Source organism: Andrena cerasifolii, chromosome 5 (assembly GCF_050908995.1).
Source record: "Andrena cerasifolii isolate SP2316 chromosome 5, iyAndCera1_principal, whole genome shotgun sequence".
NCBI classification, from domain to species: domain Eukaryota; kingdom Metazoa; phylum Arthropoda; class Insecta; order Hymenoptera; family Andrenidae; genus Andrena; species Andrena cerasifolii.
The window spans coordinates 2320281-2344669 of record NC_135122.1 but is presented as its reverse complement, the minus strand read 5'-3'; the positions used below and the strand labels follow the sequence as shown (position 1 = coordinate 2344669).

Below are 24389 nucleotides of genomic sequence, written 5' to 3'. Positions count from 1 at the left end.
TTCTTTAGAGGTCATGCATTTCTACGCCACAAACCACGCAGGTGATTTTTAAATGTTCCTAGTATGTCGCAGAAGAAATCAACCCGATGAGTTTAATTAATATCATAAATTCATAATTCGGTTCTTCCCTCTTATCGCCACTAACTCAGTTTGCACTGTTACCCTTTCTTCAAGAGATCACTAAAAGGGCCTCCAGACTGGTGGGCAAGATGCCAGTTTCATGAAACCTATATCCTGAAGCATGTATCAATGTTTCATGCAACCGTTATCAGTGTCTGGAGGTTCCTTAACATTAAGGCAGGGTCCCACTAAGGTCGTTTTCATATATATTGGCCGGTGATCAGCCACCACCATCGTGGATTGGCAGTCGAAGTTTCTGGGCCCCCGATGGGTATGGTGGGGTAACGGGAACGCTGCTCGACTCTGCTTGTAACGAAGCTGTGTGGCTCTTGCTTATTTTTAACATAATAGTTGTGTGCGTTACGAAGCTATGCGTAGACCAATACGAGATGAAGCTATCGAGAAAGAATCAATGTTCTGACCAATAAAGCCCCTGAATTTTTTCGGAGCTAACGCACACCTATTCTGATGTATGTATTTCTACGCTAAGAACTCGGTTTGGCCTACACGTCAGGAGCTTGGCGCTATCCCCACCACTTCTGACTCGCTCTTGTTCTGCGAAGGCGAGAGCGAGATGGAGCCACTGCGGGCATACCTCACGGGCACCGAATCCCCACCGCGCGATGAGCAGGCCTAGCCCGAGAGAGAGTAAGAACATTGAGAAAAGGAGCATCGAGCAGGCAAGCGGTATGGTGGGAGAATACCCCTCACGAAACTCACCGGCCAATATATCGGAACACAGCCTTAGTGCAGGAGTGTCGAACATCCCCACTCCGAGAGCCGCACACGAGTCGGGGCCCTGGTCAGCCGGTTCCCCCACTTATGTTTCTCCAGGCGTTGCACGAGACCCGGCAGGGAGAGAGTGCGGCACCCGGAGGGGAAATTCATCGGAGTGAAGTAGGTGTGGAGGGGGCCGTTCTCTTACGGCTCTACGGAGCAGGCGAAGAGGAGAAGCAGCCACTGCGGCTCGCGAGCCGCTAGTTCGACACCCCTGCAATAGTGCAACGGCGCACCGTGGGCCGGATTTAAATTTGCCGCCTTTTGGGTTTTTTTTTTTAAGATATTGGAATAAAATTTGCGCCAAAAAGTAGGAAAAAATTATTCCTTTCTATTGACGTATAATTTAATATTTTTTACATTTATTTATTTATTTATTTTTCAATTTTTTTAAACTTATTTTTGATAAAAAAAATTAATTCTGTTTATTTGGTACCTTATTTAATGCCCTTTTCAGTAGTTTAAATGGAATGTTCGGGAAACTTTTCGTTTCCAAGTTCATTCATCTGCATCAATAGAAATATGCAATGCGTGCTAAGCATGAATTTTCAAATTGTACTATGGTACGATTTAGGAAACACGATCAATTTATAAATATCGATTTAAGCTTTGTAATAAATCAAATATGTACATAAAATGAATGCCAAATATTTCACAATAAACATACTTGTAGAAAAATACAAAAATTTAAAATGAAACCGCATTGTCAGATCAATATCAGCTACAATAAAGTAGTCAAAAGTTATATCGAAATAAATCGAAATAAGATATGTATAATCTGCAAATTGTTTGTTATTGCTTCTCGTAAAACTTAAATTATCATAAAATGTTAGGGGGATGAAATCAGGGGGTAGGTGTGGGGTGTCCAGGTTTAATGGTAGCCTATATTTTCGGCAGTGTTCTAAAGAGTAACTACACAAAATTCGATTCAGAACAGTCAAAGAGTTCACGAGTTAATCCCATCGAGGGATCCCATCAACAGACATTCTATTTTATATTAGGGTAGACCGGGGCGAATCGGATCACTTTGTGTTTGATAGTGAAAAAATAATAGTCAAACATTCAAAAACTAATTTTTATTATATATTCGGAAACAGTATAGCTTTGACTTGAACATTAATATATAAAAATTGAAATTAAACAGAAAAAAAATATAAAAAAAAATCCATGTTAAACGATTTTACCAAAAATGCAGTAAAAACCAAATCGAAATGCACCAAAAACCAAAAAACAATTCCCTTCTTGTACTTCAATTTTGATGGCGCCATATCACCCCAAATAAAATCGTGGGGCACCATGTGCAACCAGAAGTTGAAGTATTAAAGTGATTCATATCCTGTTATGAAACATCGTGCCCTACGAGTTTATTCAAAGTGACATTAACACCATAAAAATTGAAGTACAAGAAAAAAATCATTTTTCAGTCTCTAGTGTATTCTAATCCAGTTTTTACTACATTTTTAACAAAACCGTTTAACATAAATTTTTTTTTATATATTTTTTATTTTCTAGTTTTTGGTGTTTGTGGATTTACATTTCACAGCTCAGACTTCTTTACAAATACCTTTTATTATTGTATACAGCTTAACTTAAATTTAACAGTTTGCTTAAACGTTGTAGTGCTACAGTCACTAAAAAAGAATTCTTTTCTTCTACTACAATTTCGATGGTGATATACGAACGCCGGCAAAGTTTTAATTTTACTATTCGTACATACGTGACATATGCTTATTTCTCCATAAATTGTGTATTTTCGGTAATCACGATGCGACTAGCGTCCCGAACGCAGCAGCTTTTTGTCGTTTTCGTAAAGAACGCGAGTGGCTCATTTCAAATCGTTTGGATTTGTGGTTATGGGTTATATTTATTAATGATTGGGTAATTTTTTCACCCACTCGGGCTTAATTTTTTTTAAAAATATTGTATTGTCATCCAAACTACGCACGCCTGCAAAGTTTCAAGACAATTGGATAGTCGGGAGTGGGTTAAATTTGAGTTGCCAGATTTGAACTATACATACAAACATACAAACGAATATACAAACAAACATACAAACAAACATACAAACAAACATACAAACAAACATACAAACAAACATACAAACAAACATACAAACAAACACACAAACAAATAAACAAACACACAAACATACAAACAAACATACAAACAAACATACAATCAAACATACAAACAAACATACATACAAACATACAAACGAATATACAAACAAACATACAAACAAACATACAAACAAACATACAAACAAACATACAAACAATCATACAAACATACAAACATACAAGCACACAAACAGAGGATTGGAGCTGAATAAAATCGTTTAAAAATCTTTCATTTATAAACAAAAACGAAAAAAATGAGAAATATCCGATTCGAGCGAATCAGATAATCCAGAAATCTCTGAAAAAATTGAAATTTTCGTAACAAAATCTTTAGAATCAACATAAACAAATCTAATTTAATGACAGTGATGTCAAGTGACACTACTTAGAACACCGATCGGAAGGATATTGCCGCTTTTCGCCGCCCAATAAAAAATTAACATTTTCAACCCGAAAAAATGCCTTAATAAAGAGAAAAGTTCAAAACACCAATATAAATTTTCACCAAGCAAAATTAAAGGAAGAGAAGTCAGTAATTAATTCCTTCGCGAGTAAGTCGGCGTCAAAGCTCGGTAATTGGGACATCTACCCTATTGGTTTTCTTTATATTTTGAATGCCAATAGTCGGCCACATAAAAAATACTTACTAACCTAAGTTTAAATTATAATTTCACGAAAAGTTCATTCGAATGTTATTAATCGCGTATTCAAAATTTCAGCATAAAAAACTTCGTATTAGTATTAGTGCACACTATTTCCAAGTGTCGCCTATAGTACTAAATTAATTCAAATTCACTCACCAGTCGTCAACGATTCAATCGCCAACACAATAAAGCTTTCTGCAGTTCATATTTTTACCGCTAAATGCATGGAACTTCCCACATTCGAAGAAGCGACTACACTGAACATTGTTTCGTTCAAATATATAAGATTTAATTCCTAATTTCTTATTTCTAAGCAATTTATTTCCGAAAAGGCTGACTATTGGGTAGGGGCCGAAATAAGGCCCATTTACCCTATATAAGTATTTCGGAGGTTAGATTACATAAACCTATTACGATATAATAGTCTAAAATACATCAAATACTAAATTTGAACACCGTTCAAACTAATAACAATAAACACATTTGAATTTTCAAGCTTACTTTTTATTTTATTTCGAACCAAAACTGTAACGTACGCGCGCGTCCATCTCACTGAAACGGTATGCCAGCTCGAAACAATGGCTTAAAACAATTGACTCGCTATTGCGGTAGGTGCGGGGGAGAGGAACGATGTACTACGAACGATCGGAATGCTCATTTCCATCGCGTTGTAAGAAATATGTACTACTTAAATTCTTACTTTGATCCGATTCACCCCGGTCTACCGTACGTCTGTGTATAGACGATAGATTGCTGATTTACGTATTTCATAATTTTACCGTCAGATGGCGCCCGCATTCAATAATAGCAAAGAAATGAATGAGACACGATTTTTGCAACTCTCCCGTATAGGTGCATAGATACATTACGTACGTGCAAAAAATACTTTGCGCTTTATTTGCTGAAGAACGTGTAAGAAATTAATATTATTACTACATCATTCATTATTTCGACAAATCACAAACAATCTTCTTTAATAATATTAAGAGGTCCAAAGCTCCTTAAGTACACATTCGCTCCTAGTGTTCCTGATTTCTCCATATTTTTTGTTTCTCGAGAAATCAGAAATGAGATCATATTTCTTGAGAATTCTCGAGAAATTGAAAAAAATATTGCAAAAATTATATTTATTAATGTTGACAATATTTATCAAAAACACAAGAAAACTTTAACTAAATGATTATTCCTGTCTAATTTATACAAAACTTGTGTAAATGAAAAAGATAGATATTAAATATAATTGGTAAATTTATTTAATACAAAATTTCTACAAAGCGAAACATTACTTTTTGGTTTTAAAATTTATTTTTAAATAGCACAATGTGTCTAATGTAGTGTCAGCGAATCTATTTCTTTTTTGTGGCAAAATCTGTTACTTTTATATTTTTACGTTTTATATATAGCTATCTTGGCTGTTAAATGAAAAATGCGTCTTTTGACCCTTTCGGAAGAAATTCTGGATCATGCAAAAATTTTATACGGGACACAATAGTCTTATCTCCTCTTTTCCATATTTCTTCTTAAAATAGCCACAAGAAACTCGGTAGGTACTTAATTCAGTACACAATTTTTCTAAATTTTTAAATAAGAATTTAAGAGCACCTTCAGCAATTAATAATATCGAATCTTCTGTACTATGATTTTCTATTGGAATTCATATAGGTTCTAATATTATTAACAAGATGTATTATAAATTGTAGATGTGTTTATACGTTCGCGATTAACTAGTAATACATTCATTTACAAAAATAAATGAGATTTATAATATTTTTCATATCCTTAAGTTCCTCGAGAAATTATAGTATTTCTCGAGAAATAAGAAACAGCAATTATAATTTCTCGAGAAGGAACACTATTCGCTCCGTATCACGTCTAACGAACAAATCTCTTCAGCCCGTTTTCAGATCCTCAATCAACTTTTAAAAAACTGCCCGGGTACTGTTTACCTACTGTTATCGGGCCGTATCATAACCTATCATCGTCCCTTGCGTTATTGGTTACGCTTTAGCCGTATTTATTCTGTCACGATCTTAGATTGTTTACCCTAACCATACACAAACTTTCAGCGAAACCTGAGATTCGAGCCTCGTGCCATTCACCGATAAAAATTTTTTGCTTCTCTCTACGAGCTCTATTAATCCGTTAAGTGTGCACCTGTAGTTCCGGAACACCCTTTAGAGCCGCTGAGAGTCGAAATTCTCACGATTAATTGTAGGTTCCGTGCACGAGGCAAATCAAGTGGAACGACGTTAAGATGACGTCGTCGCCGATAACTCGTTGTCGTTGGAACGTAGAGAACGGTCGGGGTGGGGCCTGCTCTTGGAATCGCGGCCGTAGCCCGTTCGTTCAGTGAGAAAGTACGCATGGAACGGTCGTGATCGGTGCTGAGGAGCGTCACTCTGCTCGAGAAGCATTCCGCGTGGAATCGAGTCGCTCTCCGTTTACGTCTGTCAAAAATGTGAACAGGTGAATTAGCACCGCGACAGTGCAACAAAACAGAACAACGATGTACCCATCGCGAGGACTCGTCATAGCCATCGTCATTCTTCTGCGCTGCCAAGGTAATTACAGTTCGGCGGTTACCTGTCACCGAACCACCTGTAGCCTACAAATGACGATCTTCGGTGTGTCGTCACGATCACGTGGTCATCATTGAGTCATAGAGGATCGTGAAACAGGTTTCTCTCGACTCCCTGACTTTTGCGCAGGATGAGTGTCACGTCGAAATCGGCGCGGTCCGTTGCTCGTGGAGATTTTTCCTCATTAAATGTTCTAATTGAACATTTAACGTTTCGTCGACGGGTCAAGGACGGGTCTTGTTTTCTTGGCGCCGATAATTGTCCCCTGCTCGCGCTTTATTTGATACTAGCGTCCACCGTCTCGGCTTCGCCCGAGATATCAGCATGACGGATTCAGGTTTATTGGAATTAATATCTGTTGAGGGAATTAAGTGTTTTGAGAAGAAAGCTTAATTTCTTCATATTGATTCGGAGAATTTAGAAGATTCATTTTACATCCGACGCAACATATACTAGGCGCTTCGTGCCATGTTAAATCTTTAGAGGATCGGGTTGGCCACTATAGTGGCTACCTAAAAATTTGGATACTTTGCTGGCTATTTTGGTGGTATATGTGCATAAATTTTAAGTAAATAAAATTTACAGTTTGAATGGAAAAATCCTGGCCCTCTAAAGGTTAATAACGCGTTTTTTTTTAGACGTGCTACATAGCCTATGTCCGTCCTAGAGTATCCAGGAATGACGTGTTAAAATTTTAGGAAGATCGGTTCGATAGGTCTTGACTTTTGCGCGAACATAAAAATCGGCTCTCTCTTTATATAATAGTATAGATCTGCTGTTTCGATAGTGGATTGCATTATAATTTGCGACTAAATTGGACCAATAATATGTTCGGAATTCATCTCAATCGTATGATTATATTTTAGTCGATTTTTTATTTCCAAAAGATGAGCGCAAGTTTCAGTATCCCCGTGCCATTGAAATACAAAATGAAACAAAATCCATTCAAAGAACCTTTGTCTACATTATTCGGAATATCCAAATTCATTGCCCGCCCGAAATTATTATTGGAAACGTTTTTATTACTCTCAAAATTCAGAAAGAACCTGCATTGTGATAAAAAAACCAGGTTGTTATAAATATTGAAATTAGACGTTTGAAGGTTTTGTTGTACTGATATTTTTTTTATGGCAGAAGGAGTAATATTCCTTTTTCCTAGTTGGTAAAAACTGACCACAGCGTGAGATGAATGCATGCATAAAGCATCTGGCCTTAAGGATTAAAGTATTAAGGTGAAAGTAAATTGGGGATGTGTAAGTATCTACATGTTCTGGAGCATTGATTATCCGGACAAATTCATAAACACGATGTTTGATAGCTTACAATACTTTTATTAGTTTTGCTTTACTGATGAAAAGAGCTGTAATATAAGCTTTCGAAACGCTTGCTATCAAACCAGAGAAGAAGAGAAAATCGTCCTTAATTTATTAGCATCGATGCACATAGCTGTGTGTTATAAAAACAAATATATGAATTTTTTATTAATTGGTAGTTTCAGTAGGTCACACTCAAATGTATTTAATTCGTCTATTACAAACAAAGTTTCTTATATAACATATTATCGTCAGAGGTTGGCTCAAAACACCTTAAACGTTTGAGTAGAATATTTTACGAGCAAACATCTTGTATAATTGGTCCGCAATATTTAACGTGATAGTTATTATTCGTTGTATCATTGATGTAATTTCGATCATTCGATGCGTCACGACTTTGGATATTGATGTTTCCTGGAAGGTATTATAGGGGCTCCTTATAGGTACTCCATTTTTCCTGCTTTCTACAGTTTCACGTATACTTACATTGATCAATGGTCGAAACAGCAGTATAACACATATCGAGAAGGGCTGGGACTATTTGTCGAATTTTTCGGTATTCGAATATTCGAGTACTTCAGTTGCTCAATTATTTGGCGAATATAATTCGAATACTATTTGAATATTTAAGTATTCGAATATAATTCGAATACTATTCGAATACTATTCGAATATTTAAGTATTCGAATATCATTGGAATACTATTCGAATATTTAAGTATTAGAATATAATTCGAATACTATTCGAATATTTAAGTATTAGAATATAATTCGAATACTATTCGAGTATACTTCGAATACTATTCGAGTATACTTCGAATACTATTCGAGTATACTTCGAATACTATTCGAGTATAATTCGAATACTATTCGAGTATAATTCGAATACTATTCGAGTATAATTCGAATACTATTCGAGTATAATTCGAATACTATTCAAGTATAATTCGAATTCTATTCGAATATTTAAGTATTCGAATTCTATTCGAATATTTAAGTATTCGAATATAATTCGAATACTATTCGAATATTTAAGTATTCGAAAATAATTCTAATACTATTCGAATACTCAAATATTCGAAGTTTATTCGTAGCATTCGAATACTTGTAAAATATTCGAATATTAAATTATTCGAATAGTCCCAGCCCTAATATCGAGGACCTTGAAATTCTTATTTAATCCGTACTTAATGATTCATTCAAACTCAAAGCTAATTGTAAGTAGAACAAATTGAAAAATATTGCGCCAGTATGCGTGTGAAAAGCTGAAGATGACTTCCTCAGTGAAAAGCAATTGGAAAGACTAAACAGAAGGGAATAGACAGCAATTATCCAACTAAAAATTGGGTCTAATAAATTTACAGATTATCACTTTTTAATCACAAATAATCCACCACACTATAATGATTGTAAATTTACTACTTATTGCTAGGTATAACATCGTTTAGTAGCAAGAACAAAACCTGAAGGATAATTTCGGAAACTTTAAGAAATTTCTTTAATCTACTGATCTTCTAAAAGAAACACAACTACATACTTGATAAGCTAATGTAAAGTCAAATATAATGAGCGAATTAAACATGTCGTGACATTACTAATCACTATCAGCATCAGCATCTGTTTCAACAGTAAAAAAAAATATGCTTCATCAATTGAAAATGATTGAAATTTCAATTTAACGTCAACATTTTAAGCTACTACAATGTAATTCGTTTCCTCATAATATGAAATCATATCAGTACGATGCAACGACCAATCGCGCTATTTCTCTTCGTACATTCTGCGCTCCAATTATTTGCTTACAGTAACACGGCTATCCAGCATAGAGCGACAGAAAAACAGAACCATGCACATTAGCCTCTCCACTGCAATCCATATTGACTTTTCAAGGAAAATGTTTAATTTCTAAAAATACTTATTCCTCTGCGGATTAAGAACTCCGTGTAAAGTGTAAAAGAACGCAATCAGTAGAACGCAGAGACTGAAAAGAAAAAAGTATTCACACGTTAACACTATCTATAAAAAATTATAAACTAAACACTAAAATTAAGTGAAATCCCTACTTACATGGTGTTCACTCACTAATGTCTGTTATCTTTCATCTACAGAGGCCATTTAGTGCCAAAATATATAAAAAAGCTAAATATATACAAAAAGAAAAATAAACCACAGGAAAATATACATTTTCTGAACGTTATACACACCAGAATATACCCGAACCGTTTAATTTCTAAATAAAGGTTTTATGTAAACAGTTTGATTAAAATCAAAATAGTGCGATGTAGGTACCTATTTATACATACTTCTTTTCTGTCGCGGTAAGTGTTTCAAACGAATTTCGTGTGAATCATTCTTAGGAATGCAATGTACCCGCGTGCACGTGTGCTGATTTCACGATATTCCCCGCGTAGCTATGACACGAATAACATAAGGTGTATGCAGTTAACGCGCAGCGATTATGTAATGTGCGGGAAACAATCGAACATTGACTGCTTCTTAATGAATCCAGTTACCAATGTTACCGTATTTCGTACACTAAGTAGGTACCGTAAATAATAAATTAACACAGTACAATACCCCGGTTATCTGAACACCCCACTGCCCTAACACTCTATTATAAGGGGACTACTTTCAAGGGAACACCGCAAACCTTGATTCACCGATTGGGACGCAACTTTGTGGATTTGTAGAGTGACTTAAAACAAGAACAACGGTGCTTTTCGTTTGGGCCCTACCGCCCTTTAAGGGACTGAAACCTAACCTCAAAGTCGAATTGGCACTTCCACTTTTTCGCGTGTAACTCTCAAAGTACAACAGACAGAAAAAAATGTTTCAAACCAAAGTTTAATGGTGCAATAAGCGCTACAAACGTGCGTTAACGAAATTTTGAAAGGAGTTAAAAAAAAATGTATAACTGACGAAGAAAACTATTTTCAAAATTTTGTTAACGCAAGTTTGTAGCGCTTATTGCTCTATTGAACTTTTGTTTGAAACATTTTTTTCTGGCTGCTACGAGGGGTAGGAGCATGTAGTTTCTTTGTTTTTCGAAACGGTTACATTGAGGGATTTCGACAGCATAAAATACTTAGGGTGTTTCGAAAATACTTTAAAATACTTTTTTTTACATTTCGAACAAAATTGTCTTTTTATGTTATATATTTAAATACTGCACTCCCTCCCCTCTGTGCAGTATTTCCGTTGACTTATTCCGAAACAACGCGTTCCACTTTCTAATTTGTCCAGAGTATTAGTATTGGTTGGGGCTAGATTAGTGCGGGGGGCGCATAAAGCATGATAGCGAACCGATGTGAGTTTGGGCATAACCTAAAATAATTTTTTCCCAGGAAAAGTAAAAAGAGGGTGCGTTTTTAGTATCTGAGGGTCTGTGATTATACTAACCAATGGGACCGTGCCAGGCCCGTGACCTACGTTGTATAGTATTGGTTAAAAAAAAGTATCCATTCACATTGAAGCATAATAGTTGGTCACATTAGGGGTTAGAATATACGAAAAAATTTCACAGTCCCTTTTACTTAATAACTTTTTACTGAATAGATTCCTAAACTCAAAATTCTTATTTTTTACATGTTCTTTGATACGCGCTTTCGATCCATATAAATTTTCGGTGAAAAAAAAGGTTTCCCATTGGAAAAGTGTTACCCACGCACCGGGAGAAAGGTGGTCACCCATCTTTTCCCAGTACACCGCCCCGTGACGCTTAACTTCGGTTGTTGCGTGTATATATGTATAAAGTGTACACGTATCCATTATTATGTGGTAGTGCTTACAACGCATAGGTACTTCGAGGAGAACAAAATCGATTCCTCGTGGATGGTGTCCCTTGTATTTGTACCGGACTTAAGTGGACGTAATAGTTGTTCGCTTCACAGCGGTATATTAATTACGAAACTCAGCTAAAGTCTATCCATCATAAATTGTTCTAACAAGATTGATACAAAACGATTATGTGCACCATTTTTAATCAAGTTGCCAGTCCCAAAGCGTGCTTACAACGTACAACAGTGGAAAGTTCGACCAGGCGGAATCCCTTGACACAAATAGATGAAACAGTTTACGACCTTGCTTGTCGATGCAACGAGCCATAGCGTATCTACTGCAATTCTTAAAACTTATTTGTTATAACGTGTATAAAAACTTTACAATTGGCACGTTACGGTTACGTTAAAAAACTAACAATCAAAAGTGTGCACAGAAATGCAAATAAGAACAATTGTGTGTAAATAATAATGATTGCTCGTCAAGACTTTTTTACCGATTTTTTAGGGCCCAAGTATCCAAGTAGACACTGTGGGTACAGTTTTTACATTCTCCAATATACATTGTAGGCAACTGTTTTTTTTTTCTTTGAAATATTAATATATATAATATTTTTATGTATAATAAATATTTAAACTTACAAAATATATGTTGGGCACATGTATACGGAATTTAATTTGCATTAGGTTAATTCAAATAATGCAATAGGTCTTTACACCCCCCCCCCCCTCCCCTCCAGATGCACACTGATCGTTAAACTATTATGTATGGGTTGAAAGGGTTCTAAAAATAGCTGCTTCAAACTGTTATACATATATCGGTTCTGACAGAAACAGTTATGAAGAACTGATATTCTGAATAGCTGTTATAAGGAACCGGAATTTCTGACTATATCGACGTCGGTTACGATTTTACTCAGCCGATATTACAGTCTTCCTCGGATTATTGAAATGGTTTTTCCCCGGATTATCGGGAAAGACCTAGGGGAGACCGGGGCTAGTGGATACAGGAGCAGGTTGATACGGACGAATTATCTCGACACTGTATATATGTAGCTCCATTTCAGCGAGATATGTGAAGTTTGTTGTTCAATTCTTTACTACGATTCAGCGTACGACGTCTGTGTACTTTGATGTTAACAATCCTTTTTAACTGTTTTCGTTTATATGGAGAAACAGTAAATAGGTTTGATACATCCAAATCGATCGACAAAATAACATTTTTTCATTCAGTTTGTATGCATTTTCTCAAGTTTTCGCTTACTATATATTAAGGGGAGGTTCCGGTCTAGATTCCAAAAAATAGGTGATATTTAAGAATTAATTAAAGGAAAACTACTATATATAATTTAATGGGACTTTTTGCATTGTATTAAGGATGTCTTAAGCTACAGAAATATATTTTTTGTTTTATAATTAATCATTGCAGACGGCCCTGGGTAGCCGTTAAAGTCAAGGCGTCAAAAAATTCATCCAAATCGGTGGGCGCTGTATCTCCAAAAGTTATTATCAGATGCGACTGAAACCTTTTTTATTTTGAAGATTATTCTTCTGTCTAGGGGGGGGGGGGCTAGAAAAATTACAAAAAAGACATTTTTTAGAAAATAACGACACTTCAAGTTTGAAATCACTTTTTCCCTACAGTTTTCATCCTTTCAACGCCTTTGAAAAATATAAATTTTTAATTTTTTGCAATTTTTTCTAGCCCCCCCCCCTAGCCAGAAGTATATTCTTCAAAATAAAAAAAGTTTCAGTCGAATCGGATAATAACTTTTGGAAATACAGGTCCCACCGATTTGGATGAATTTTTTGACGCCTTGACTTTAACGACTCCCCAGTGCCGTCTGCAATGATTAATTATAAAACAAAATATATATTTATGTAGCTTAAGACATCCTTAATACAATGCAAAAGTCCCATTAAATTATATATAGTAGTTTTCCTTTAATTAAATCCTAAATATCACCTATTTTTTTTGTAACTAAATGTTGTAATTTATACACTGGAAAGTGACTTCTTCCCGTTACACGCTATGTAATAATGCACAAGAGAATTTAAATAGAGAATATCAACGACTTCACCAAATTGTAAAGTGTCTGCTGAAGATTGCTTAAATGCAATCTTCAGAAGAAATCGCCTGGATGTTTAATACCTATTTGGTATTACAAGAATTGGCAAATTACTCCGATAATTGCAGGAGAAATATTGCGAGTTAATATCACCAGAAGTGTGCTCTTCCCTTAAACCGGGAACTGCAATTCTAATCGTACTTTCATAATAAAAAATAGGCCGAATTGCTTCGTGTTTGGACTCATTTTCATCGACATAAACTCACCAATCCATCGACAATACTCTCACCAAGTAAGGTGTACGTCCCAATTTCTGCTCATTTAAGAGGTTACTCGTCGGAAAGAAGGTGTAAAATATTAGTTTGTGATCAAAATTTGCAGAGTAATTGATTAATTCTTTAATAACAAATCAACCAGTCGAAAACTATTTAAAAAAAATATTTCAAGATGTTTAACTACTAGTAATTTGTAATTAAGTATAATACTTTAAACGTCCGTATTTCTGTTCACGAAAAATAGCGATGTACGTATATCTACTCACCGTTTGTACCAATTTCTGCTCACATAATATGTTGCCTTTTCAGGATAAAATAAGTTACATCTTTTATGGAGATGTTTCACAACACATCAGTGAAGCATAAAATAATGATAAACAAAAAATAAAATGCCTTCGAATAGAAATAGAGGTTACAGCATATATTGAATTGTGAGGTTATGTTGCTAAAGTTTGGTGAGCAGAAATTCGGACGCGACGGTGATTCACTTGACCCTAACCCTAATCACCTGTTTTCTACTTAAAATAATCAAAAGTAGTACAAAATCTACATCCAGAGCACAATACGGTATCTGTTTTTGTTAATAAATAAGAACTTTTACTGCAAACACTATTTTCTGCCCAATTATCGAATACCAATAGTGACCCTCCTGTTGATGAGAAATCATGTGTCTCTCATTTTAAAAGTTTTGCAACACTCGCGTAAATGTTCAAATATGTAAGATAATTCGACGCTGAGCGGAGAAGCTGGTCGAGGCATCATGGTTCTGCTGGCGCTGCCATCGCCGCGGCGACCGCACCGAAGCAGACGATTGTCAACTGTTTCTCAATGAGCGGTCGAGACCGTGATTTCCACCGACGCGCAGTTACCACAGCGCACAGTGGTTCGAGCATAATACATGCTAGCTGGACAAAATTATTTTTTCGCGGTATTGGGTTTATATGGGGTTGAAATTGTTAGAAACAAAGCTGATTCGTACCACAGTTTATTATTTCACTAAAAATATGAATAAAATAAATATATAATTCAATAAAGGAAAAAGAACAAAACGACAGTATTGTACTTTAACTATAATTATCAGTTGCAACATTATGTTTTTTCCTGTAATTTCTGAGTTTTCTGTGGAGTTTTAAAAAAATTTCGAGCCACAGTTGACTCACCTAACATAAAGTGGCTATTAAAACAGTGTTTTGCTATATGTTCCACGTCGTTCCACGCAACAAGGGTTGAATGTACGGAAAGTATAGACTTTCTAGTTTTTTTAATCACACGATCGATCTGCAAAAATTTGCAAAACTATATTTGTGAATTTTTTTCGAGGGCGACGCTCGGCAGAAGAGATAGCACTGTTGTTATATTTCAGACTCTATATTGTAATGTAATGTAATTAAAAAGAAATTAATAGTTATAAGGCGCATTTATAGTTATAGTTAATTTATAATACGTATAGTGTCTGAAATATAACGACTGTGCTATCTCTCCTGCCGAGCGTCGTACTCGAAAACAATTCACAAAATACAGTTTTGCAAATTTCTGCAGATCGATCATGTGATTAAAAAAAAACTAGAAAGTCTCTACTTTCCGTACATTCAACCCTTGTAGCGTGGTACGACGTGGAACATATAGTAAAATACTGTTTTAATAGCCATTTTATGTTAGGTGAGTCAACTGTGGCTCGAAATTTTTTTTAAAATTCCACAGAAAACTTAGAAATTACAGGAATAATCATAATGTTATAACTGATAATTATAGTTAAAGCACAATATCTACTGTCGTTTTGTTCTTTTTCCTTTATTGAATTAGTCATATTTTTATTTTACTGATATTTGTGGTGAAATAATAAACTGTGATGCAATTTGAACCCCATATAAACCCAATACCGCGAAAAAATAATTTTGTCCAGCTAGCATGTAGTATACTCGAACCACTGTGCAGCGTCTGACCCTGAAAACGAACGGATCCTTTTCTTACATTCAGCACCGAATACAATATCGCACTTTTACCAGTAGTGGTCTTGGGTTTCATTTAACTGCTCTACCTCTTATAAATAATTTAGAATTATTAAGTTGTAACTACAGTACAAACGTGACGCTTATAATAAGAAGAAAAATACGAAATGAGCAGAAATGGGGACATGAGCAGAAATTGGGACATTCACCTTAGTAATAAGAAAAGTTTCATATTATTACCTGCGCTACAGGAAATAAGGCCCGTTTACAAGGTTTTTAAAATCTTATTAATTTCCGTATTTGTTGTGTTCATATATTGATACAAATATTACAGTGTATAGTTTAATGTCCACAGATTTCTATAAAAAAAAAAAAAATTCAAAAATATTTACAAGTTTTTTTTTAAAAAAAATTATAGAACCTTAGGTGGGCCTTATTACCCGAACTCACCTTACTTAAAAACAGATCGACATAACGGGCCGAAAGAAATGCTACTTTGTTCGTAAATATTTTGAAACTTGCAATGACAAAATGAAAATTTCGGTATGTATATACAATTCACTTTGTTTAAATTTTTAGTCACTTAGGGGGGCACGCTTGATAGGGTTTAAATTGAGCCTAAATTAAAAAAATCTTTTACTTGAAACTACTTTTTAGAATCAATTTATTCTTTACAAATATATTATTTAATTATAGTTTAACACGTTCGCAGAATATTATTAAAAAAAGATAAAAAGAAACGTATGGTTGGGGCGAGCTCAGCCCATAGCGAAAGGTTACTGCATAATCGATATACATGTACCATTTACGGATATTATATCGGTTCCGTAGAACCGAAACCGATATAGGCCAGCATCGTTTTCACCCGTAACTGTTTCAAGATTATTTCGGTCCTTATAACTGTTTCAAGAACCGAAACCGATTTCATAACCATTTTCAACCCCTACATGTAGTCACTCATTTTTCAACCCTCAACGTTGGAACACATGGTATGTTTTCTGCAACGCAGTCATTGTAACTCTAATTTCTCAAATTTTCCGTTTATTTAACCGGTAGCAATCTGTGTATCCACTATCCATGCAGCACGGAAGAACTATCTACATGATACGCAATCCACAAGGGACCATTTGTTTTCCTTCGTCCTTTATCACTGTACAGTAGGCTGGGCAGCTCTTATCACAAATTCTCAATAGGGCTTATTGTTAGTTTGGTCAATATACCTTGCACTGCGAAAACTTTAACAATTTTTCCTGACGGAACGGTTTCTTTGCGACATACGATTCTTTTTAAACATTTTCTCCTTCAGCGAGCAAAATATATTGACGTAAAAAAAGATTAAAATTAATTTTCAATGTTGTAAACAATTTTGCGACAGTTTTTTTTTTAAATCTCCATTGATCCAGAGGTGTAGATTCACCCCTGAGAGCAGTGACCATCACTTTTTTAACACCCTGTACATACACAGAGTGTTGTAAGAATTGCCATGATTTTCCAAGTCGGTAAACTTTCGAAAACTTATATAAAAATGTTGATCAATTCCCAGTGAGGAATACGTATGTACATTGTACATTGCTATCATCAATTCTTCGGATTTTTTTTTGCGCCAAAAAGATCGGCTCATTTTATCAAAGTCGATAAGACACACATGGTTACATTTTCTTAATATTTATCTTCGAAAACGTATTTCAAAGAATCAGCCAGTGCTGTATTCGAGTGAAATATGAAATAGACCAGACATTTCGAAGCAACTGCTTTTCAAATTAACGATTAATCTAAATAAATGCAAATTTGTGCTTCGCAAATTACGAAGCAGCAACTGATTCTTTGATCCAGTGACACTGATATAAGATACACAATTGTTTGTTATACTTAAGTACCTACATAACAGACGACATGTACAGATATATTTAGATAGTCAATTTAGAGTAGGTACCTACGCATTTTTTGAAGAAGGAAAAACATTAAAATTCGGTTCAACTATTCCTTCGCCATCCTCCATATTATTACGTAAACAGATGATTTTTCGATATTAAATTTGCATTCAGCACAAAATATAATAGTAAAGTAGAAATTATTATAAATTTTAGCTGTGTCCCTCGATTAGCAATATTCACATACTGTACCATTTTTTCAACTCCAAAAAAAAATCTCCAGCATTCCATTCAGTGTAGAAGCATTGATTTTAGAATTTTCTTTCGCTTCTCGTGTTACAAAACGTCCTTTTGATGAACTTAATCAGTTTTTTTTTAGCTACATTTATTTTATACAATTATTTTACAATTCTATGCTTACGCTCTAAAACATCTCTTTATTCTTTTCCCAAATTCTCTACACAATTCGTCATCTTCCTAAGAGGAAATTGGAGAAGTTTTAATTTCTATAATTTAGGAGGTTAAATACCTAGAAAATAGCCACATTTTTCAGCTCTTTACTACACAATACAATATTATTAGTATTAGGAAATATATGCATATCCAACGCAGCCGTAGTTAACTACGAAAATCCAATATGTATAGAAACGTGATAAATAAGCAATTACACAGTTCGACAGCCATCTGGACTTGTAACATTCGATAGCCGTTTCTTATAGGTTTTCGTGCCATGAAAACGAATCCGCAAACCGTTTATCGCCATCACCCTTAGTTTTCGAGAAATGTGATTTTGAAAAAAAACTGCAAATTTTCAACTTTGAACATATTTTGTGTCGAAACGGTAACACTTATTCGGTTGCTCGTTGCATCAAATTATTCTATAAACCCTCCCGAATACAACGATATAAGTTATTACTGCATTATGAACATTTAAATATGTTTAAACAACGATCAAAGGGAAAGGGACACCCGAAATGCACCCATTTTTGAAGATATCTTTCAATTTATTTCCAAAACTAAGGGTCTAGGAGAGAATCTGACCATTCCACGCGATGCAGCAGACAATTTTCCTTCGGAAAGCATTAACAGAAGTGGTAAGTCACGTTTTGTTTTCAATACAGAAGCGAAATAGTTTGGTAAAACCTGCGGCGCCGACAGTGGTAGTCAACGGCGGCGCGCGATCTACTGCCGCTCAGCGTAACACAATCGCTTAACGCGCGTGACTACCACTGTCGGCGCCGCACGTTTTGCCAAACTATTTCGCTTCTGTGTTGAAAACAAAACGTGACTTACCACTTCTGTTGATGCTTTCCGATGGTAAATTGTCTGCTAAATCGCGTGGAATAGTCAGATTTTCTCCTACACCCTTAGTTTTGGAAATAAATTGAAAGATATCTTCAAAAATGGGTGCATTTCGGGTGTCCTTTTCCCCTTTGATCGTTGTTTAAATATATTTAAATGTTCATAATCCAATATTAACTTATATCGTTGTATTCGGGAGGGTTCACAGAATAATTTAACGTAACAAGCAACCGAATAACTATTACTGTTTCGACACAAAAGATGTTCAAAGTTGAAAATTTGTAGTTTTTTTTCAAAATCGAATTTCTCAAAAACTGAGGGTGATGACGACAAACGGTTTGCGGATTCGTTTTCAGGGCACGAAAACCTATAAGAAACGGCTATTGAATGTGACAAGTCCGGAAAAAAAAGTCAAATTTTGTCGAACTGTGTTAGACGTATAGAATGTTCTGAAATCAAATGCTCAAAATCATCTAAATTCTAAATTATTAAATATTGAAACGATTAAAGTGTATTAGATAACAGTGTTTTTAAATGTACAGGCTGTTTCATTTATTTTGACCGCTACCAGGGGGTGTAATCAACAAAGACCACTTTACATTCGCATTCCCAAGTGTACAAAATTTGTACAAAACGACAAATCATTCAGAGGACTGATGTATGATGGATGATTCTAGGAATATTTTAAAAGAAAACAGAGCTTCTCACCGCAATGTCCTGCGGATGATTGGTTTCATTCGACCCTACCCTTCGCTGCTGTGCTTTGTAAAAACACGAACGCTCTACTCAAGCTCGTTTCTGCGCAAATATAACCGTCCCTAGGAAGGAAGTCCTTTCTTTCCTCTTCTGATAGTGCAGCAGCGTTATCAGTCAGCAAGCTCGTTTCAGGAGAGAGAAACAACTGAAATGATTTAAGAATGAACGCCAACCAGAACTACAATTCACGTTCGGCGCAAATCCTTATCAGTATCGTCGTATAATCCAAATGCTTCTTTGTATATTTCCGATATATCCATAAGTTTGCTATGAAAATAAATTTAAACAGAAACTTTTGACGAAAGAATACGAAACACAATTTACAGAGTAGGTGATGCTAATATTATCATGTGATTTAAAAAGTGTTTAAATATTGGCATGATTTTGCTTGTTGCTTATATAATTTTCATATTGCAAAATCGACGAAAACATTACATCCCAAGTTCAAGATTTGAACGTATCCCGATATGCTACTTGAATGGCGATATTTCAAGTAAGTACACATTCTTCCAAAAAATTCGCTTTGATCGAAAATGCTCGGTACATGATGGTCACGATTGTGCATTAAAGAAAGAAATATTTTTTTAAGTTAAATTTTTCATTGTAAATGCCGAGATCCGTTTACTCACAAGGAAACATATCGAACCCGAAAATTCTGATTGTAATGAAACTCCGTACGATTGTAGAGCATGTCGGAGTATGCAAGAAACGATTTTTTTTTCTGCGGAAAAACACTCCGAGGGGTGAAATCAACCCCCAAATTTTCAGCGATTTTTCGTTTTTCGAGTATAACTTTGTAACGGTGCGAGGTAGAAGAAAACCGTAAATGGACAAAATGTTCAGTGTTTGATGCCGTATAACGCGCTGCAAAAGAAATGTTTGTACGTCCAACAATTTATAAATAAATTAAAATTTTCGTTATTTTACATATAATTTCTAACCGTGAGGGTTGGGGACGATCTTTTTCCGTGTAAAAGTTATAATTCGCAATGGTTTACTAAAATGTAAAAGGAAAAAATTTTGGTTCAGTTGTTTATTTGTTTACAAAATTTTTCCGCCTTTGTCCATATTACTACCATCTGCCACTTGACAATCGAGGATTTTAATGTCCTGTTAACACGTTGACTGCCACGTCACCCGTATTCGGGTGACAGTAAAGTTTCTGATCGGGCCGCGTCACCCGTATTGGGGTGACGCTTATTTGACTACTTGCGCAGAACATTCGTATGTGTTTGAAAATATATTTCGCAGAGGAAGTAACAAAACTATTGAATATTAATTAATATAAATTATATTTATTAATATAACTTAAATTTATAATAGAGATAGAGATAGAGATAGGGTAGAGATTTTAAGTTACTACGCTCGTTACTCGACAAAGAGTCAAACTGATCCTGTACAGTGGCGAGATGAGAAACAAATGCGAAGCAACGAAAATAAATGACCGAGAATGATACCATGGAAACAAACGGGGCGGGAGGTTATTCTTGCGACAATCAGCGATTCGCATTTTTAAATATCGCTGGGAATACCCAGCAGAATACGCTTCGTACAGCGGTACTCGTGGCCTGAAGGAGATTTCACTGTAAACGCGCGCGGCAGTCAACGTGTTAAGGGGAGGTTCCGGTCTGGAGCCCAAAAAAATAGGTGATATTTAGGAATTAATTAAAGGAAAACTACTATACATAATTTAATGGGACTTTTTACATTGTATTAAGAATGTCTTAAGCTACAGAAATATATTTTTTGTTTTATAATTAATCATTGCAGACGGCACTGGGTAGCCGTTAAAGTCAAGGCGTCAAAAAATTGATCCAAATCGGTGGGACCTGTATCTCCAAAAGTTATTATCCGATTCGACTGAACCTTTTTTTATTTTGAAGAATATACTTCTGGCTAGGGAGGAGGGGCTAGAAAAAATTACAAAAAATGACATTTTTTTAGAAAATAACGACACTTGAAGTTTGAATTCACTTTTTCCCTATAGTTTTCATTCTTTCAACGCCTTTGAAAATTATAAATTTTCAATTTTTTGTATTTTTTCTGATATCCCTCCTAGCCAGAACTATATTCTTCAAAATAAAAAAAGTTTCAGTCGAATCCGATAATAACTTTTGGAAATACAGGTCCCACCATTTTGAGAACACTGTTTCGAGAAAAGCGCGTTTAAAGTTTTAAAAAATTTTATGAATTTCAAAAAATCCTTTTAAACACGTATTCCTAAAAGATTGAACATTCGAAAAATGAAATAAAAAAAATCGACATTTAGATCGGAACCTCCCCTTAAAGAAACTCACGACCAAGGGCGTATTTCTAGGCCAACAAGCATCCACCGCCCGCCCTTTCCATGAAATATCGTCAAATATTTTAATTTAAAAGAATTGATTTAAAATTAATTCACTATGACCACTTACATATGAGTTATTGCTAATTTGCCACATGAAACAGAAGTGAATTAATTTTAAAATTGTCTCAATCCTCTGTGTATAAAGATCACCCTTCACTTTCGGTGTTGGGGAGAATAGGTATTTTATTTCAGAACAGAAATCTATGCAGTTATTGTCGATGAAAGAATAGAAAGTTGCAAACACAAACATTTTACTATTTTTTTAAATTTCCTTCGCCCAAAAATTATGCTCCCAAACTCTTCCGCTGTAGTTAGCCTACTTAGCCTACATACAAATCCACCCCTATGTTATAATTAATTTCCATCAATGGTGTAATTATGTTGCCTTGCACCCTAGAAGTTTGTATATTAGACTCTGAATTTATCACGCTTGAAAATATTTTCGCCCCTAAAAAAATAGCACCACTAATTGAAAGGAAAGGAAAAGTCTTTAGGAAAATTACAAATAGATAACATACACATAGGTGATATGTATCTTTGTTTCTTTATCGAGTCAATATTGCTCGCAGTTATATTTGAAGCGTCTACTACTTTTTCAATCACTACGCTTCAATATCGTTTGCAACATGTTCAATAATTACCCAAATAATAAAAAATCAATAAATATGATATAATATGCATCAAATGTAGTACTATTCTGCCATGCCGAGTAGATTTAAATAAACAGGGCATCCATTGGTTTTCGTGATACTAGATTCAACAACCCTGAGACCAAATATAACGGCGGAAGCTGATGAGATTATAAAAAACGAAGGGGACCCCTTGGAGATAACATGTTCTGGCACCAAAAAGCTCTTCTTCGTCTACCCTGAGTCCGGGATGCTAGTAAGTAATCGATTGAAATAAGGAATGTGGGAAGTGCGCGGTTAATGGATGTTATTGATAAATGTATACTTATTTTAACGACAGGTTAACACCTCAGTGCCCAGAATAAACGAATACCAAGATGATGCGGGAACTTACAGATACGAGTTTCGACGACCGGAAACCGTCCACGGGGATACGGGGTGGTATGGTTGCGCTGACCACACCGTTGAAGTCACTCATGATTCATATTTCGACCCAGCCATCAGCTGGGTTTACGTTTACGTTCAATGTAAGTCAATTTTTGCATACAAATACAAATTGATGGAAATCATCATGAATGAGACGTTTAAAGGGGAAAGGGAACCAGTGCAGTTTGTTTGATAAGCAATTTTAGAATTAGAAGATTGTTTTGGAACCTGATCCTTCAAAGTTCGAATGAAATATTTGGCACATATCTAGCAGACACTGTGGGATCAATTTGATTAACCCTTAACTGGTATCCTGGGTCGCACATGACCCCAAACACTCAAAGTTCGCTGCAAAATTTTTGGTTGGCTAAGTTTGTCAACTGAATTTCTAATTAATTTTATAGTTCATAGTTTAACTTTCTACGTTCCTATTATTTTATACATTACCTAAGAACAAAATATTCATAGAGGATGATCTAGTGTCGACTTTACAAATTTCTGTGTCCTTTTTTATTTGGGGTCTGCCACGACCCCAGTATACCAGTCACGTTTGCCAAAAACAGTATACCAGTTCAGGGTTAAAAATACATATATCAAGTAAAATAACGAGGTACTTGACTATATTTGAACCAAACACGTGACTATACTATTTACTGAATATTAACTAAATATGCGACTATTTATGAAAAAAATCCAAGAAAGAATACATTCAATTCATTTGCTTTGGCAATTTTTTTTTGACATTCAAAGCAGCATAAATTTATAGATTATTAAATAGATTTTTGTGATTCTGTAATTTTGAGATTGTCATTTTTGTGATAGTTTTGAATTTTTTATTAGATTTTTGCTAATACGCGATGTAAATATTTCTTCTAATTTCGCTGCCTGAAAAAGTAATCTTTCAAATATTAGTCTCAACCTACTTACTAAATCGAAAAATGTTTTAGGTAAAGTTTCTTCAGTTTTTAATATGAAATCATTGGAATAGCAACATTTCATTGTCAACAATTTTCAAAAAAAAATTCCAGCTCTCAAAAGAGATAATAAATTATAAAAATAAAAATGAGAAAAGGTATATAAATACTAATTATATTTCCTTACTCTCAAGGAATAAAAAATTACTTCGAATGTCATACTTTACCAAATGAAATTTAATTTATCTTCCAGAAAAGTCTCCAGTCTATAGTTAATTGAGTTACTATGGGTAATAATGTTTACAAAAATGATATTCGTTATAAACGTACCTATTTGAAATATAAAAACATAAAGAAGTTAAAGCGCGTTACAAAATTGTTCCTCTGATATAGTTGCAGATTTTTCGGTTCGATAAAGAATTTGGGATTAATCATAAAATGGCTATTGCACTCGGTAAAATTTAAAAGTGCATTTAAGCCTTAAAGCTGTTAACTCGTCAAACCAAAGAACTACATATGTGCC

At 34.9% G+C, this 24389-nt stretch overlaps 1 protein-coding gene across 1 annotated transcript in view; it reads left to right on the top strand.

Annotated features, from left to right (window-relative positions):
- Nucleotides 1–6018: 6018 nt before the first annotated feature.
- Pvr (PDGF- and VEGF-receptor related) overlaps nucleotides 6019–24389 on the top strand; it is a 38940-nt gene continuing 20569 nt past the window's right edge. Inside the window, exons 1-3 of the mRNA XM_076812555.1 lie at nucleotides 6019–6222; nucleotides 22625–22782; nucleotides 22867–23053. Of these exons, the coding sequence (XP_076668670.1) occupies nucleotides 6168–6222; nucleotides 22625–22782; nucleotides 22867–23053 (400 nt within the window). The 5' untranslated portion in view covers nucleotides 6019–6167. The remainder of the gene's footprint in view (nucleotides 6223–22624; nucleotides 22783–22866; nucleotides 23054–24389) is intronic.